We start from the raw sequence: 19468 nt of genomic DNA on the forward strand, positions 1-19468 counted from the left end.
TATACTTGTCCAGCAATAACAGAGAAGCAGCTATGGACAGTGCATGGACTCCTATCCTCCTCCTCAATTTTGAATTCTATTCATGAGACATTTTCTCACTATGAGTGAGAAGATTTTCACTAAATTCATTTTTCCTCCTCTCTAAAACAGAGGTATCATCTTATTACAGAGCTTTTTTACAGCTTAATAAGATATGTAGTGCCCCAGTAGTACTCACTTTTTTGTCATACTTAATACTGAGTAGGTTGTTGTTTTGTGCCGTTGAGTCAGAACCAAATCATAGCTGACCCTCCAGCAAGTTTTCAGAGGCAGTAAATCGCATAAGAGGAGATTGTCCATCCTTCTCCTTCAGAGCAGCTGGTAGATTCAACTAGATGCCTTTGGGTTTGCAGAACAGCTTCTTAGCACTAGTCACCAAAACTCCCTAATATCAAGTATGTTGTTGTTGTTATGTGCCGTCGAATCGCTTGCGACTGATAGCGACCCTATGTACAACAGCCCTAAACTCTGTTCTGTCCTGTGCCAGTCGCACTGTCTCTGACACTCCCATCCCTATTACCCCAGTCACTGAATCAATCCACCTCATAGAGGGCCTTCCTCTCCTGCGCCGTCCCTCCACCCTACCAAGCATGATGTCCTCCAAGGACCAGTCTCTCCTCACAACATGTCCAAAGTATGTTAGATGGAGCCTCAGAATCCTTGCCTCCAAGGAGCCACCGGTTTAACCCTTTCCAGGATGAATCTGTTTGTTTTCCTAGCAGTCCATGGTATTCTCAATACTCTTCTCCAGCACAACAGCTCAAAGGCATCAATTCTCCTTCTATCCTCCTTGGTCATTGTCCAACTCTCTGATGTATAACAAGTGATGACAAAGACCATGGCCTGTATCAGACGCACCTTAGTCTCCAGAGACACACCATTGCTCTTCAGTACTTTAGAGAGGTCCCTAACAGCAGACTTTCCCATGGCAATGCGCCTTTTAATTTCCTGGCTACTGGTGCCAAGAGTGTTGACTGTGGAGCCAAGCAAACTAAAGCTGTGTACAGTCTCAATCTCTTCACCATCCATCCTGATGCTGCCAATTCATCCAGTGGTATATACAATATCAAATATAGCATTACTATATTAATATAGTAGTATTTTGTCCTCCTTATTACACTTAATATTCAGGGAGCTCTGGGGTCCTGGTCAGTATGGAGTTGCCCTGCTAACCCAAAGGTGCTGACTCTCGAGTGGTTGAAATCCCCCGGTGGCTCTGGGGGAGTAAGAGACTAGGCAGTCTCCTGCCTTGTGATGTCTAGTCGTGGGGAGTGCTGGAGGGTCAACCTACAGTGCTAATTAAACTGTGTAGGCCAAAAAAGGGACATTGCATCCAAAACATCATTTGTTTATCTCATGCTCTGTAGGTTAATGAGTTCTTCTGAATCTAAAGTACTTGGGAAGCAGCTGTCAAAAGTATACCTGGGCAATATTAATAAGTGTGGCTGTGAGTGGTAGCAGCTTTTAAAAAGCAGTTGAGCAATCTCTTTGCCCTTAGTAGAATATCCTCCTTATAAGTCAAATGTGTGTTTTTCAGGTAGTCCTTCCAACATTTATTCTTGAAAGAAGATCTCTTTTAGAAATGTATGCAGACTTTTTTGCACATCCGGACCTGTTTGTGAGGTATTTGATCAAACACAGTACTTATTATTTTTTGTAAGATGTTACTTAATAGCTTTCTTCTTTTCCAGAATTCTTTCAATGATTCATACATTTCTGGGTAAAATGACACTGAGTATTTTACGTATACAGGTGTTCCAAGCTTTTTAAAACTTTATCACATTACTTCTACAGTGACCTATACTAGTACCTGGTTTTTGCTCATCAAAAGAAATCCAGAGAATTTCACTGTTACCAAAAAAGAGACAAAAACAAATTAGCATTTAGCATTTATTTCATAGCAAGCTGTTAAAGAGGCAGCAGGCCCCTGAATTTCCGAGAGTGGCATTTCCAGAGTTCTCTCCAAGTTCAGGATTTCAGCATCGGGCTGCCATAGCTGGGAGCTTTGCCTATAAACACTGTGCTGGTGTTATTTTAGTTTCTTTTATGTTAGTTGGTGCGATTTGGTTGGTTATTTTTTAGGTCTAGGAATGTGGAAAAATTTTTCCCGTATTAGTTAATTCTATACACCATTTTGGCTTGTAAAAGGTTTCATAAGAATGCTACTAGCCAGAAAGCCATGTCTCTCTGACGGTTTGAATCCACAAGGGGAAAGATGGACAGTGTCCTCCATGCAATTTACACCCTTCTCTGCTGGAGGAGGGTCGGCCATACATTGGTTCCAAGTTGACAGCAGTGATTTTGTTTTGTTGTTTGTTTTATCAGTCTGTAATAGTAGAACTATCTCAGAAAATTTCCAGGGTTATGAATTTTCCATAGACTGCCCCATTATTCTCCTGTAGAACCACTGACCTTTCCATTACCCAGGAGCCCATTAATTTGTGGCCAGTATTTATAGGGTTCATCCTGATGAAATTCAGTTAATTGAGTTCAGCAAGCTCACCGAAGCAGTTGTTGCTTGTCAAGTACTTCTCTTTAAATGTGAGGAGAACAGACATGCCACAAGTTTCTGCCCTTACAGAGTTTAGTCAAGCAGACTCACATATATGGTATTATACACATGTGCAAGGGACAGAAGTATGTGAGGAGGAGTCAAAATGTATTTACAAGGTAAAATCAGATCGCTTTTCATCTGCAGCACAAATTTTTTTTAAATCCAATTTCTCTGATTTTATTCCTTTATCTTGAAGTCATATGCATATTATTAAAGTTTTATAGTAGTTCGTACATTGGCTAACATTAATCTGTCTTGTCTTCGTGAATATCTAAAACAATTTACTGATGTGTGCAGAGCAGAAATTCAAGTAAACATGGCAGTAAATAAGTTAATAAATAACTAAACAAATAAAATATAAAATTTATTGGTAATTTATGTGAATAAAAATGGAAAGTATTTATTGTTTGTTTGATACGGTATTTAGATTGCTGGGTAGTTTTTATCAGGACTTTGAACTGGTTCGCTTTTCTGAAAGCCCCTGCTGAGTTTGCTCCCCCCCAGATACGTGGCATCAGCCCTCCATTTTAACAAGATTCCTAAGTGACTCTTAGGCATCCTTTTGTATATCATCTGGGGACCTAAAAGAAAAACCTAGAGATGTTAAAATATAGATTCTGCACCCATATTTCTAGAGTGGGAGCCAAGTTCTTAGAAGTGAGCAAACCCGAGTGAACCTATTAACTGTAAAAAAGAAATCAGGGAGGAACGCTGGATCACGGAACAGAGGAGGAGTAAAACCAGAGAACAGCAGTAACTATACTACGTGTAAATGGAACACGTTCTTGTCAAACTACATTTAAAAAAACAAAACAAGATCCATGTATTTTTCTGACTTTAGAGACATTGACTAATTTTAAATATAGACAAAAAAAATAGACTCTTCAACTGCTGTAGCTGAATTAGTATCAGACAAAGGAGACTTTAAAGCCAAGGGATATTACAACAGTCAACACAGGGACATTCTGTAATGACATTCTCCAAAACCCAGACCTTCTGCCTTCAAGTAAATTCCAACTTGTGATCCTCCAGTGGGTTTCTGAGGCTATAAACCTTGACAGTCAGGGATAGCCCATCTTTCTTCCACAGAAAAGCCAGGACATTTGTATTGCTAACCTTTTTGTTAGCAACTCAACACGTGATGCACTGCACCACCAGGGCTCCTGTTAGAAGGATCAATTAATCAGGAATGTATAATAATCCAAAAATACCATGTGTTAATAATAACACGCCTTCAAACAACATAGATCAAAAATGGACCAATTAAAGGAAGGAATAAAGAGCTCATATAAATGCCATTTAATTGCCACTATTAGGGGTCTTGTAGGTACTTGCTAGTGACTTAAAATTTAGCTCTTTGGTGATCAGAGCCTGTATTATTTTAATAATGTTAACTTGCCGAGACTTGTTATGTGGCTCATGGAGCTTCGGGAGCAAGGCGTGCTATTCAGATGTCAGTACTGTGCGTGACCCCCTGCTCCACAGGAGGAAGAAGGGCGTTTTCGTCCTGTAAAGAGTTGTTGCTTTAGAAACCTGATGAAGAGTCACTATGAGTCTGAATCAACTTGATTACAGTGAAGCGGTCTTTGTTTTGTTTCTAGTTTATTTAAAGGGGAGAAAAAAGGTAAATTTCCAATCAGAGAAATTGATAGAGCTAATAGCCCCTTATCATTTCCCCCAAAATATCAGTAAGAGTATAGACTAGTCACGGAATGCTTTCAATCACCTTGATACAGTTGGCCTTCCTAAACACAACACCCAACAACTGGACAGGGAACGTTTATGAAAATAGAGCATATACTGAGCCACAGATAAAACCTGCTGTCAGCTAATTGGTTCCGGCTCAGAACAGCCCTCCACCAGGGTTTTGAAGCTATAAATCTACTTGAGAGGTCTGTTCCCTGCAATAGGAGCAGGAAAAACATGTAACAGAACACACCTCCCAGAGCTCATTGCCACAAAACAAGTCATGATAAATTTAAATTACTGAAATACTGCATAGTATAGTCTCTGACTACAGAAGAACTAAATTAGAAGTCAATAGCTCAAATGTAGTTGGAGATCACTAAATAATAGCAATTAAATGGCATTTAAATAAGGTTTTGGAATATGCAAAATTTGTGTTTGGTACTTAAAACATTGGTTGCCCCAGAGTGGGGGTTGGAAATTGCTTGAACAAGGACACGTGGAACCTTTTTGAGGTACTGGAAATGCCTTAATGATTGGTTAGTTACTTGGATATCTGTATTTGCCAGAACTTAAAGCATACAGTTACCCTCTGTGTATTTAGTTGTATAGATATATATTAATTGTACACATGTATTTTGAAAAGACTTCTTGGGCAAACTTCTGCCTCATGGTTGATGTCTTTTCCCTGGGGCCTGGGACATCAGCTTACATATTATTGCCCCAAAGCAGGCACTAAATTTTCTGGTATTTTGTTTCAGCATTAGTGACCAAAAAGATCCCAGGGATCGAATGGTTCAAGTGGTGAAGTGGTACCTCTCAGCCTTTCATGCGGGAAGGAGAGGATCAGTTGCCAAAAAGCCATATAACCCTATTCTGGGTGAGATCTTTCAGTGTCACTGGACATTACCAAATGACACCGAAGAGAACACAGTGAGTTATGCATTATTGTTTTAAATGATCTTTAAGTTGAAAATTTCATTTTCATTTGGGGATGGCTGGTGGTGGCAGTGATAAAAGATTTTCCCTGCCCATGGGATAGTGTTACTGGAGTAGCAGAAAGGAAGGAGGTGTATGAGATGAGGTTGAGGATTTAGAATTGAGCTTGTACAGGACCAAGTAGGCCACGTGCTCATTTCATGACACATCAGGATGTTGTATTTTGTTTTTTAAAAACCGTTATGGTGGCTTTGTAGAAATAAATTGGAAGGGCCAAAGAACTGAAGCAAGGAGACCACTGAGAAACTCTAGCATTACTTCTGGAGAGAGATGGTTGAATCAAAGTGTATTTTGGAGGTGGAGCTGATAGATGGGCTGGGGAAGGCAATGGAAAGGAAGGAAGTGGGATGGCTTTTGCATGTGGCTTTAACAGTTAGTTGATGTCATTTACTGAAAAAGATTGGATTTGAGCAAGAGAAAATCAAGAGCTCCATTTGAAATGCAAAGTATGAGAGAGGAGTCTCGTAGACAAGAACAACACTGAAAGACAGAATTGAAACTTAAGAGTGTGGGGTTCACAAGAAATGTCTGGGATGAGGGTGAGGATTTCAGAGATTTTGTGTATATTTCAATAGGTTTAAAATTCTATGATTGGATGAAATCCTTTCGGAAGATAATACAGGTTTAGAAAAGTAGGTAACCCAGAACTCCAGAGTTCTAGCATTTAGAGGTTTGGTTTAAGAAAGAAGAGCAGCAAGGAAGAATCAAATAAATGCTAAAAAACCTCTAGGAGTATGTTTTGTATGTGTTGATTTTTTTTTTTAAATAAGAAGACCCATTGGTCCAGTTGTTCTTGTCGTTGTGATGTGCTGTCGAGTCACCTGCAACTCATAGTGGCCTTATGTACAACAGCTCTAAACCCACTCTGTCCTATGCCACTCTCGCTGTCTCCAGCATACCCACCCTCATTACCCCAGTCATTGAATCAATCCACCTCATCGAGGGTCTTCCTCTCTTGAATTGTTCCTCCACCCTCCCAAGCATGATGTTCTTCTCCAAGGACTGGTCCCTTCTTGCAGCATGTCCAAAGTATGTGAGACGGAGCCTTAGAATCCTTGCCTCCTGGTTTAATGCACTCTAGGCTGAACCTGTTTGTTTTCTTAGCAGTTCATAGTATATTGAATAGTCTTCTCCAATACCACAGCTCATAGGCATCAGTTCTCCTCCTATCCTCCCTAGTTATTTTCCAACTTTCTGACACATAGCAAGTGATTGCAAAGACCGTGGCTTGTATCAGGCGCAGTTAGTCTCCAGAGTGACACCACTGCCCTTCAGTACTTTGGAGAGTTCCCTAACAAAAGACTTTCCCATCACAATACATCTTTTAATTTCCTTGGTCCGGTAGTCTATGTAAAAGTCTTTGATTAGACATAACTGTCTCCTCTTTTTTTTTTTTTTTGTCTCCTCTTTTCTGATGACAAGTTACATGTAGTCCTTGTTAAAGACAAATGCAGGATATGACTCTGTTCTTAATACTATGGCAGCGGTGACGGCCCACAGTGTGTCAGATATGGTCACATATTAGGCTTCTGAGCCTCCAAAGTCTTTGATACTATCAGACATACACAAGCAATAATTACAATATGATTTAATTACAATAGCATAACAAATGTATATGAGATGCTTTGAGTGTGTAGATGAAGCAATTAAAGGACCCTGGGAGGCAGAGACTCTTTTTATGGTGTCTGCAGTTTTATTTTTGTTTCTTTTATTTGCTTGCAGGAGCTGGTATCAGAAGGACCGGTCCCCTGGGTTTCCAAAAACAGTGTAACATTTGTGGCGGAACAAGTTTCTCATCATCCACCCAGTAAGTTTTAGAGGTGCTCTGCATCATCCATTCTCAAACAAAATGTTTTGTCTAAAGTGTTGTTGTGAGAACCAATTAATAGCTGACCCTCCACTGGATTTTCAGAGGTGGTAAATTGTAGAGGAGGAGACTGTCCCTCTTTTTTCCATGGAGCAGCTAGTTGGTGGGTTTGAACCATTTGCCTTTGGGTTGGCAGTGCAAATCCTTAGCACTAGACCACCAGAGCTCCCTGTGTCAAAAAAGATTCATTAAAAACTCTGTAGTTGAGCTTAGTTTACTCCCAAATTGTGTTGCTAGCTGGGTCTTCTCTGATACTAGTAGTGGAAACACTGTTGATTGTTTTCATCTATCTGTCCCTTGTATAAATTGCAGTATTTTCTGCTTCACTAATCATAACTTGTTGTTACATAAATGAGGGTTTTTTTTCTGTACAATGTATGTATTCCTGGTGAATTGTATATATATACTCTCAGCATTGAATTGTTCAATGCATTGGTTAAGGTTGGAAATACTCCATAGACGTAGGAGGAAGGTGGTTCCAGGCATACTTTTCTTCTCAGGAGAAAATATAGTCCTTTACATTTTAAGTCTCCTGGATTGGTCCATAGCCTCATGTTCAGGGGGGAATGCTTACATTCGGGTTACAGTCTCCTCTTTGAGGAATAAAGGATTTCTCCATGGAAAGTATGTTAAATAAAAACATTTTTTTCTTCAGTTTCAGCTTTTTATGCTGAGTGTTTTAATAAGAAGATACAATTCAATGCTCATATATGGACCAAGTCAAAATTCCTTGGGATGTCAATTGGGGTACACAACATAGGGCAAGGTGAGTCTGTGGGCATGGTATATAGTAGTGTTAGTACAAATTTATGTCTTTCTAAAATATACTGAGCACTTGCCTAGTAAAAATATAGGGCCCAAGAAATTAAAATTTGCATGTATTCGGAAAAGAACAGAGATGGGCTGTGAGATTGGAGGAGGTGAGGTGGGAAGTTTAGCCTACTGCATTGGATAGAGTGTCCCTCAGCTGGACAACAAAGCCTTTTTATGGCCAGTTCATACACGACCAGTTTCTCTCCCTTCTCTTGACAGGCTGTGTCTCCTGCCTCGACTATGACGAGCATTACATTCTTACATTCCCCAATGGTTACGGAAGGCAAGTAGTGCCATGTGCCCATTTTCTCCTATCAGCAGCAGACCCTGATGTTCTTTAAAGCATATCTTTCCTCTGAACTGTTTAATCTTACCTCAAAACTTTTCATTTTCCAGGTCTATCCTCACAGTACCCTGGGTGGAACTAGGAGGAGAATGCAATATTAATTGTTCCAAAACAGGCTATAATGCCACTATCATCTTCCACACGAAACCCTTCTATGGGGGCAAGAAGCACAGAATTACAGCTGAGATTTTGTAGGTATTTCAGGAAAGAAAATGAAATATTCTTTTGTCGTGATAGGAATTAACCATTTTAAAAAGTTTCTCTAATTTGTTTGAACATCTCAAGTGTTGTCTCCCTCTGAAATCCTTTATTGGGATTCCAGAACCTGAATATAGAACCTCCATGGTTCCTTCCTGGGCATACAGATGGGTCATGAAAAGGGTCTTTTCAGGTTGCTCTAGCTGACTGAGTTAGCTTCTGGGATCTGTGGACAAACTACTCAATGACAAAGGAAGCAGAAAATAAATAGTGTGTGTGTGTGTGTGTACACACACACACTCATTCGTTAATTCAAAACAAAACACAACCCCACTCCAGGTCACTGTGATTAACCATTTCAGCAGATTGCATAGCTCAAGAAGCAGCAGTAGGAAAGGAAGAAGTCCAGGCTGCAGTGAAGGCATTGGTTAAAAACAAGGCTACCAATAAAGCTGTTTCAGCCAATGGATACAACACTGGAAGTGCTCATTCATCTGTTCATGAAAATTTGAAAGCAGCTACCTGGCCAATGAAGTGGAAAAAAATCCATATTTGTGCCCATTCCAAAGTAAGATTATCCAACAGAATATGGAGATCATCAAATAGTATCATTGAGATCACTCACAAATAAATTTTTCTAGGGTAGGTGTGTTGGAGTCAGTGAGACTGGCTCAGGACAGGGCAGGCTTCAGAGCTGTTGTACATAGTGTCGCCATTAGTCACAGGCAACTCGACAGCACATAACGACAATAACAACAAAAACAACAAAATAGTTGCAGCATTATATCTGCAGGGGACTGCCAGAAATTCAAGCCAGGTACTATACAAAGATACTCGATTAGATAATAATAAAAATCATGAATAGCATTGCAAGAAATGAGAATTCTGGAACACTTAAAATGTGCTCATACAGAAGAACCTCTACATAATTATTCAAACAAAACAGGATACTGAGTGGTTTAAAATCAGGGAAGGTTATGTGTCAGGGTTTTAGCTTTCCTGTCTTTTCTCCATACTTAAAATTGATCAGTCTTAACTATGAGAAGAAGGATGTGACATCCAGATTGGATAGAGTGACATCCTGTGATACGTATATGAAACCATCTTACTAATGAAACTCAAAGGTTAGAGGCTTCTCTGGATTACACTTCAATAAAAAGCAGAAATTCTCATAAATAGACCACTAACCATGATGATGAACAGAAAAGATTAAAGTTGCCAAGTTCATTTTACTTGGATATATAATCAACATCCACAGAAGTAGGAGTCAAGAAATCAAATGATATCCTGCATTGAGTAAGTCCGCATAATACCTAAAGTGTAAAATATATTACTTTGAGGACTAAGACCTAAGCCATTGTATTGCCAGACACCTGTCATAACTGAAAAATGAATAAGGAAAAATGTCAATAAAGACTTGATGTCTTTGAATTTTGGTATTTGGTGAAAAATACTGAATATACTGTAGTCTGCCAGGAAAACAGTCCTGGAAGACGTACACTGAGGCCCAGATTCACGCATGCGAGGGCCCGAACCATTGGTAATCTGTGGTGCTTCCCACTCTGCTAATTCAGGATTGATGTAAATGTGGATATGTGAAGTGTGTGTCTTTTTGCTATCTATGGTGTAATTTTTAAAATCTGATGATATTATTATTAACAATTGAACATAAAGGTATATTGTTTTACATACCACAATGTTCATAGGACTTGGAGTTCATTAGGGAGTTCTTGTGACCTAGTGGGTAGGAAGTTACTCTGCCAACTCAAGGGTGGGTAGTTCACATCCACCAGCCAGCCATTCTGCTGGATAAAGATGAGCATTCTCTTCCTATGTCATTTACAGCTATGAGTTCTTTCTTTCTTAATGACACATTACAATAACAGAGTTCATCAGCACCTGCCCAAAGCCTTCATCTGTATAATTTGTCCTAGGGCATAGAGTTCTGTGCAGCTGCTTTTGCCAAAATGTCATAGTTGCTCTTCTAATTTTCGCTTTGAGTAGGTAGGACACACTGATCAGATTCTTTGGAGTTTTTTTAATCTGAGAACCTAACACAAATGTTTCCTTTTTGTTTAGTTCTCCAAATGACAAGAAGTCATTTTGCTCAATTGAAGGGGAATGGAATGGTATAATGTATGCAAAATATGCAACAGGGGTAAGAACTTGTATTTTTATTTTTGGCTATGTTTAATGCCGCAGTGAATTTTAAACTCTCCCTTACTCTTCTTTCACCTGGGAATTCTGTTGAACGGCAAAGCCTCACTCTAACCTCTTCAGAGCAAGTCTTTTGCTGCCACTTCCTGCTTAGCAGTCAGGTAGTAGCATAATGTAGTTAACTCTTCTTTGCTCCCAAAATAATACATGGAAATGAGTGCTGGGCATTTATTAAATACACAAAACTTTAGTTCTCCCATTAGAATGTTTGTTTATAAAAATAAACTAATTTGTGTTTATATACACAAACATGGTTAAAAAAGATTTTCTATTAAAATACAACATCAAGATTCCTTGTTTACAGACTTAGCTGTGCATGAGATTCTGTCTCTACAACATGGGTTGCTTAGTCACCCTAAAAATGTGTTAAATTGAGCTTAAGGCTTAAGGCGCTGCAGCACTGAATGAATGGAAATCCAAAATCTCTGTAAATGTTCATTGAAATTAAAAAAAAAAAGACTTAAGGCACACAACTCCTTTTTAGGCTGAAGACTGCACAGGAAATTCATTCTCTCCATCATTAGTTAATACATATGAGCCTTGAGAGAAAGTAAATCTGTTAGTCTGAAAGAGTTACTCCCAAAACCATTTGAACAATGAAACACCCATCTGCCTCATTCTTTTCTAGGAAAATACAGTCTTTATAGATACCAAGAAGTTGCCTATAATCAAGAAGAAAGTGAGGAAGTTGGAGGATCAGAATGAGTATGAATCCCGCTGGTAAGAAATCCTAACTAGGGATGTTCCTGTTTGCTGCAGTGCTCATGTTGCTGCCTGTACGGCACGGTGGGTTTTGGAAACAGGATAGCAGTGTACCAAGTAAGGTATAACAGCTCTTTAAACACTTATGACAGAAGTCAAAGACTACAGCCTTCAATATTGATTACATCTCAACATTTAAAAAAAAAAATCCTCACAACAGAGCCAGCAGGCAGCATCATGATAGATGGCAAAAAAAAAAGACTGAAATTGTCAACAACTTCATCTTTCTTGGTTGCACAATTAACATACTCTTGGCACCAGCAGTCAAGAAATCAGAAATACAGAGTGCACCGTGAAAGTCTGATGCCAGGGACCTCTACAGAGGGGCAGAAGACTTAAGGTTCGCCTGACTCAGGGCAGTCTTTTTATTTACTTGCTATGCTGGACAGTGAATACGATGACAGAAGAAAAATCAATGCTTTTTAAGTTGAGGTGTTGGAGAAAACAGAATGGACTACCAAAGAACAAACAGATATGTCTTGGAGAAAGTACATCTTGGAGGCAAAGATGTTAAGTTTCGTTTCACAAACCTTGGGCGTGTTGTTTAGAAGGGGCTAGTCCCGGGAGAGAGACATTATGCTTGGAAAGGTGGAAGGTCAGTGAAAGAGAGGAAGACCCTAAATGAGATGGACTGACAGTGTGACTACATCAGTGGCCTCAAAGATGATGAAAATGGCACAGGATAAGAAAGGGGACAGATGAGGTTTATAATAAGTAAGGGTAATAAGGTCACTGTAAGTCACAGTCATTGGTACCTATTGCTTAGCTCAGTAATCAGAGCTATTATCTACCCTCTGGCATATTACCTGAAAATGGGAACTGTCTGAAAGTTATTTTTATTGTGTGGAATAATTGAGTTAAACTTGTAGCATACATACTTGTGGTTGGCTTTTAATATGTATGCAACTATATTACATGTTGATTTTTGTCATTGTGGATATTATCACACACACACACACCCCAAGTGAATTAAAAGCTCACAGACGCATAGCAAGTGAAAAGACTAGGGTACCATTTGAAAAGTGTTTTTGAAATTATTTTGCCCATAAATAGCTCCAATATGCATCTCTAAAACAAAAAATTATGTTCTTGTAAAAATAGTTCCTAATAACTAATTCATACTCAATTTTCCTATCTCAAATAAAATGATTTTTTTTCTTTCAGGTTGTTTGTTTAAATAGGATCTCTTAGTAATATGAGAGCTAATTTATTAAAAGTTCCTTGTTTAACACAGTAAGAACTTCTTACAGGAAAGTGATCTTAAGACTCCTCTGTTTTTGGTCTACTTGGCTAAGCTTTGACAGCTTATAGTAACTGAAAAATACTAGAAATTTATGGTCTGATATTATTCACAAGTGGATTTTAGGCATGACCCAGGGATTGCCATAACAAATCTATCTTGGAGACGGTGAAACCGCAGTGCTCCTTAGAGACAAGGATGGTGAGACTTTGTCTCATACTTTGAGAATGTTGTCAAGAGGTGCCAGTTACTCCTTGGAAGATGTTTGGATAAGTAGAGGGTCAGCAGAAGAGATGAAGACCCTCAACAAGATACAGTGACTCCAATACTGAGCTTGAGGCTGGTGCAGGAGAGGGCAGTGTTTTTGATCTGTTTTTCATAGGGTTATTAGTCATAGTCAGTAGACTTACCTAAGAGCTTTCACTTGTAAAATGACTTTTAGACCATACTTTTCAACCTGTCATCTTCCAGGACTTGAATGAAGGCCTTAACTTTTCTTTTTATTTTTGTGTGAGTGTACCATCAAATCAGATCTGACTGGTACAAGAAGAGATTGCCCCTCCTTTTCCCGGCAGAGCACCTGGTGGATTCGAACCATGTGCCTCTGGGATTGTAGTTGCAGCTCCTTGCCACTAGGCCACCAGAAGGCCTTAACTTTTAACTTCCAAAATTCATTTACTTCTCAGTTTTCCTTTATCTGCTTTTTTCCTCTAAGATATCTTTGTTAAATTCAAATTTTAAGGGAGCTCTGGTGGCCTAGTGGCAAGACGCTGCACTGTAATCCCAGAGGTACGCAGTTCAAATCCACCAGATGCTCTGCTGGAGAAGGAGGGGGTAATCTCCTCCTGTACCAGTCAGATCTGATTTGACGGTACACGTAAAAATAATACAATAAAAAAAAAAATTCAAATTTTAATTTCTCTGAGCCTATAACCAATTATATATAGTAGTATCGAGTCCTATAGAGGTAAACTGACTCCCCAAAGTTGTACAGCATATTACAAGTAGCAGAAGTAGAATCGTGACCTCAGAGTTCCTGCTGTTCCTTTGTTATCTTGGCTTTTTTTTCTCCTTTTTTTTTAAATTCATTCTTCCTCTTCAGAACTGAGCATGAAGAACTCAGTTCTCTACTCCAGTATGGAAAGTCATTTGCTTTATACTGTTACTATTCTAATCAGGTCTTCCGTCTCTATAGTTGTTAACACTTGAACTTGTCTTTAGCCTTTGGAAGGATGTCACTTTCAACTTGAAAATCAGAGACATTGATGCAGCAACTGAAGCAAAGCACAGACTTGAAGAAAGGCAAAGAGCAGAAGCTCGAGAAAGGAAGGAGAAGGAAATTCAGTGGGAGACGAGGGTAAGCTTGCTATGCTGTCTGCCTGCGTGTGTCAACTGCTGTCTCCCTGGACTTTTACTTTTTATCAATCAGTGTTTATTAAGAGATGCCCACTAGTACCAAATATTGTATTACATATACATCATGATGAATAAGATGAGTCTTGGTCCTTGTCTGAAACACTAGTGTAATGAGGGAGAGAATGTAGATCTAGAAGAGAAAGTGCAAAGCTAATGTGTCATGGAATCTTCTTCCTCTCTCTTACAGTTATTTCATGAAGATGGCGAATGTTGGGTTTATGATGAACCGCTCCTGAAACGTCTTGGTGCTGCCAAGCATTAGGGAAATGTGAAGTTTATACCTGATGACCGGGCAGTAGGTCATAACAACAACAATCTTCCTTTGGGAGACCCTGTTCATGTCCTTATCGCAGTGGTTCCTATCTCAGGGATACTGGACTTTCCAAAGCAGATGAACAATTAAAGCAAGAAAAACTTCCTTTTCCCCTCTTCTGTGGCAGTCACAATTTTGGCTTCAGTTCTGAGAAAAGCTTGAGGCTTTGAAAACAAGATGTCCAATCCTCCTCCAGACCCAATGCTTTGAAAAGCATTTGTAAACCCTAGTCTCTACTCTGCACTCTAGTACTGCTGTTGAGATATATGACGTTTCTTAGTTCATATAATCTTGGGATATATACACACACAGAGCCCACACATACCCATATTAAATATACTTGATGCTGGATTTTACATAAATACTCCCATCTATTGTAAATAATGATTTGTTTTAGAATATTATTAGTGCAATGTATTATAATCAAGTATTAGGAAATTTCATGGTCTCACCTACAATAACTTTTATTTTAGAACTGAATTATTATTAAATTGTATCTAACTCTGGACCACAGTTTAATTATATTCAGTGCTTCTTAATGCTTCATAAAGTAATTTTTCCAGTCTTTTTTTAAAATGTGTTTCTTTTATTATCTTCAGAACATTTTGTGGGAATAGTGGAAGATCCTTCTGTTTTCTGTCTTGTACCTCACTCACTACATTGGTCTCCAAAGTCCTAAATGAACACACATGTTGGAATACCATTTTATCCAAAAATAATGGTATCTTCTATAGCCTTCTCTAAGGCAGTATTTCAAGGGGGATGGAATGTGTGTATGTCTCTTTCACTCACTCACTCACACGCACAGTATATTAAAAAGAATGTAAAAGCAGCAAATGGCTCAATCTGAAGGGAAATACAGATACAGAACTATCTTTATTTAAAAATACATTTAAAAAAACAAGGATTAATACTAGTACCTAGTGTTTAGGTACTAATAGCATATCAGTTATTTAGGGCTTCTCAAGGCTGTTATACAAAACTGGATTCTTTGTCTGAGAGGACACAGGCCAGGACTTCCCACACTGCACACTTGGCTCACCTTGCTAACTGTTCTTTCTCAGTTGCTACAGTCACTCTGGGTTGCCAATCTTAACAGAAAAAGTAAATAAAATTCTATGATGCCAGTGCAAAACTCAATGAGAGCCCTAAGGCAATAGTAGTGTGACTTCATAAAATTCAAACACTTTTGAGTACACACTGTTTCAGGCCAATGAGAGTGCAGTTTATTTGACTATTTTATGGTAGGGGAGGAGGTTAAGTCTTGATGTGAAAGCCCTGATATCAGTAATGGGGATGGTAGAATCTGCCAGCAGAGGAGAGGTTGGCAGGTAGGCTAGCTGCATCACTTCACCACAAGAAGAGTTTGCGTCCTCACCAGAAGGGGTGTGGTCATCTTCCAGCTCATGCTTCCCATACCCAACAACCTGCAAAGGTCCAAAGATTCAGGGTGAGAAGTAATATGGACACTATTTGAACAAAAACCTGAATAAGCTCCTTGATGTCCCCAAATCTGTAAATGATAACTAACTAGACAAAGTCATGACTACCACTTAGTTAACCGTACTTACATGAACACTGAGCATTTTACTTCCTGGACCTCTGTGAGCCTTGAACCAGGTGACTAGGTCTGACTTTGAGAATGACTTCAGTGCTTCAATCTAGCAAGGAGAGGGAAGGGAAAGAAAAGCTATGAAGACAAGAAGCACATTTTCCTGGGGAGAAGTATCTTCTTTTTTTTTTTTTTTTTTAATTTTTATTTTATTATTTTTTTTGTGTGTGCGTGTACCGTCAAATCAGATCTGACTGGTACAGGAGGAGATTGCCCCTCCTTCCCCGGCAGAGCATCTGGTGGATTCGAACTGTGCACCTCTGAGATTGTAGTTGCAGCTTCTTGCCACTAGGCCGCCAGAGCTCCCCAGAGAAGTATCTTCTTAAGTGTAACCTTCATAAGCTGACTGCTCACCACGTAGTAAGTACATCCTTTAATTCAAGTCTAACACCTCCGCACCCCTCCCCCCCGTAATGCGTATAAATATTTTATAAACATCCACTCTGGCAGATGGAAAAGTACGTGCTGTAATTACAGCTGAGTAGCATTCACTGAGCCAGAACCCAAGTCACCTCTCAGTTGCGTGGTAACTGCATACTCGGACTTGAGAAAAACTGTAATTACTGAAATGGGCCGGAGCGTTATCTCTCCTCTTACGAGAGCCTGAGCTGGGCTAAGCCTCTTGTTAAATGACCTTTCTCTGGGTCACAGAGTAGAGAATATCTTTGGTAATTCAACTATGCACAGGGTTCTATTATCAGCTCCAGGGAATTCTATTGGGCAAGGAGTTGCACAAATCAAAGGCAGGCAGTTCAAATCTACCAGCTGCTCTGAGAAAGAAAGGTGGGCTATTCTACACCTGTGTGTATTACAGCTCTCAAAATCTGGAGGCTCAGCCATGAGCTCTGACTCTACCAATGAAGTTTTAAATTCTCAAAGGTTATTTTTCTTTGGTTTTGTTGCCAAATGACCTGTGCCTGGAATTATTAAATCTGGAGGAGATCCATGTCTTAAGACCAGAAGTTTCCAATTAGAGACCCCACCCCCACGCCCCAAAATTTTCTGGTGAACTTCAATATGTAACATAAAACTGGAGCTGCTTTGATTGAAACAACAGAGAACGGTTTAGCATCCTGCTCTCCTGCCTCCCTAAAAGGCTAGATAACAAATGATCTGCAGGCACAGACAGAGACAAGCTGGAGTGCCTGTCCCAGGCTTCCCTGCCACACAGCCTTGGTTAGTTTAGAACTGTGGATTTCACAGACTCACGAGACCAGTCTGTTAAGGCTGTCTTGGAAAATGCTGTTACCTCATGAGCAAGGCGGTCAAAAAGATACTGCTGTGTCACCACTTCATTCCAGTTCCTGTCCACTTCCTCCCCAAGGTGGGTATCCTCACACTCCTTCAGCTTGATCAGAGCTGTGACCTGTTCCCACCAAAGAGATCTTTAGACATGATATCACACCAGATCCCCCAGAACATACTTGACTCTGTCTAGTCTAGTTTGGGAGACATAATCTGCATGTACAAAGCTCCAAAATTTAAGACACGTGCTGAAGGCTGATATGGGCCAAAGACCAAAAGACTACGCTTATGAAGTCAGTCACCTGGGTGTTAAATGCTTCTTCAGTGAGGTTCTCAATCTTCTCTTCAAAGCTAGAAAGAAACTCCTCAATCTTCTTATCAACAACTTCGGAGCTGAAAGAAAGCACCCTTGGTCAGTTAAAAGTCACCAGAAACCCACTCTGAGGCAGAAGGCTTATCTCCAGGAAAAGAGCTGAAGTGTCTCCTCAGCCGACCGCAATAACCTGTCCCCAAGCTAACAGAATGAGCAACAATCCATAACCCAGCCCTGCCCTATTTCCTGGTACTCTCGAAAGGGATGACAGCTATGCTGGTACATTTCAAAGTGATACAACAATCACTAGGTTCCATGCCTGCTTGTCCAGCCCTCAGGGCCACAGGCCTTCAAGCAGAGGACCAAGGAAATCACTAATTGGTCCTAAATCATCCCATCTATGAACCCCCAAGCCCCAGTCAGTGTCTTAACACTTCAAGGTTTAAGACTGCAGAAAATGAAAGCATAGGAACTGCCAACTCTCCATATATTGGAGACTACCCCAGAGGTCCCAGGTATCATCTACTCACTTGTATTTGGTTGCCTGAGTTCCCACGGTGACAGAGAACCCTAGAATCCCAGATGTATTCCTACAGGTAGGGTAGACGTGGTACCTACAAGCAGTATGTAAAGTTCTGTGAGCTCAGAGATCACCTGTACACTAACTTCAAAAGCACTAGAAATAAGCAGAAAGAGTTTCTGCATATTCTTGGACTTGTAGGTCCTGAAAGAAGACCCTAGAGAAGCCATGGGGATATAGGCACATGCATTTTCATTCCAGGGTTAAGGTGTCCACCCCTCTTTTCTTCCTAATCTTGAAAAGTGACCAAATGGAAGACCTAGAAATAGGACAAAATGCATATTCCAGAATTTGGCTGATGAAGTATGCTGAAGGCAAGGAAGGATCAAAGAGTTGAGAAATCTGAAAAGCCTCAGTTAATAACCTCTTATTTAAATTGAAGCCCCCATTACAGACTTACCCAAGGGTCTGTTTGGTTCGAAGGAAGTCAAAACAAGGCTCCTCCATGTGCATCTGTAATTCAACATACAGTCAACTCTTCTAAGTAGAGAAACATTTTCTTTCACAAGCGCTCTGAATACTTCCAAAGTCGGCCACTCTTCCAACTTTCTTTCTAGATAGTCCAGGATCCCTGACCACACTCCCTGTCTCACAGTAGGTGAGAATACTAACCAACCATGTCACACACTGAACTCTCTCCTCATTAGAGGTCTGACTACTGCTAGTCCCTAGGCTCAAGGCCTCTTGACTCCTTGACACTTACCACAAGCAACTCCATGAGGGTGTATTCTCTCAGACTCCTGGCACCTGACTGAAAAAGAGAATTTGGTGAGACCGCTTGAAAATCCAGTGACTTACAAAGGGTTTTTTTAGTAATTCAGCTATTTTTTTTCCAACCCAAATTCATTGCCATCCAGTTGGTCTGAAGTCATAAAAACCCTCCATCAAGGTTTCTGAGGCAGGAAACAGCTTCCAAACTGCTAGAGCCCCGCCACCTTTGGGTCAGCAGCGTAACACAGTCTAAGCCACCAGAGCTCCCTCGGCTCTTTCTAGCAACCAATTCCTTACTCAGGTATCTCGCTTACCTTCACTCTCAATCCATGGGGAACTGTGCTGCAAGCCCTAAAGCTACATTTCACTGGTGGTTTCAGGAGACAGATGGGCAGTCTCCTCCTGTGCAGTCCTTGTGAAGCCTCAGACCCAGTGGAGGCTCAGAAGTCACAACAGACTCAGGGGACAATGAGTGAGTTGTTTTTCATGTCGGTTGAGATATATATATATATAGATAGATAGATAGATAGATAGATAGATAGATAGATAGATATATA

At 40.0% G+C, this 19468-nt stretch overlaps 2 protein-coding genes across 6 annotated transcripts in view; one reads left to right on the plus strand and one right to left on the minus strand.

Moving 5' to 3' along the window:
* OSBPL9 (oxysterol binding protein-like 9) overlaps positions 1 to 14399 on the plus strand; it is a 256973-nt gene extending 242574 nt beyond the window's left edge. For all 4 annotated transcript variants that reach the window (XM_006879671.1, XM_006879668.1, XM_006879669.1 and 1 more), the window contains 10 exons: positions 1577 to 1662; positions 5041 to 5212; positions 7001 to 7085; positions 7801 to 7911; positions 8178 to 8241; positions 8355 to 8495; positions 10582 to 10660; positions 11348 to 11439; positions 13943 to 14078; positions 14325 to 14399. In XM_006879671.1, the coding sequence (XP_006879733.1) occupies positions 1577 to 1662; positions 5041 to 5212; positions 7001 to 7085; positions 7801 to 7911; positions 8178 to 8241; positions 8355 to 8495; positions 10582 to 10660; positions 11348 to 11439; positions 13943 to 14078; positions 14325 to 14399 (1041 nt within the window). The remainder of the gene's footprint in view (positions 1 to 1576; positions 1663 to 5040; positions 5213 to 7000; positions 7086 to 7800; positions 7912 to 8177; positions 8242 to 8354; positions 8496 to 10581; positions 10661 to 11347; positions 11440 to 13942; positions 14079 to 14324) is intronic.
* A 1277-nt stretch (positions 14400 to 15676) lies between these two features.
* NRD1 (nardilysin (N-arginine dibasic convertase)) overlaps positions 15677 to 19468 on the minus strand; it is a 106364-nt gene continuing 102572 nt past the window's right edge. For both annotated transcript variants that reach the window (XM_006879673.1, XM_006879672.1), the window contains 7 exons: positions 18904 to 18951; positions 18601 to 18653; positions 18151 to 18234; positions 17610 to 17700; positions 17312 to 17428; positions 16022 to 16111; positions 15677 to 15877 (listed from right to left, as the gene is read on the minus strand). In XM_006879673.1, the coding sequence (XP_006879735.1) occupies positions 15677 to 15877; positions 16022 to 16111; positions 17312 to 17428; positions 17610 to 17700; positions 18151 to 18234; positions 18601 to 18653; positions 18904 to 18951 (684 nt within the window). The remainder of the gene's footprint in view (positions 15878 to 16021; positions 16112 to 17311; positions 17429 to 17609; positions 17701 to 18150; positions 18235 to 18600; positions 18654 to 18903; positions 18952 to 19468) is intronic.

Source organism: Elephantulus edwardii, unplaced genomic scaffold (genome assembly GCF_000299155.1).
Source record: "Elephantulus edwardii isolate Elephantulus edwardi_28Jun2011 unplaced genomic scaffold, EleEdw1.0 scaffold00005, whole genome shotgun sequence".
In the NCBI taxonomy this organism is placed as follows: Eukaryota; Metazoa; Chordata; class Mammalia; order Macroscelidea; family Macroscelididae; genus Elephantulus; species Elephantulus edwardii.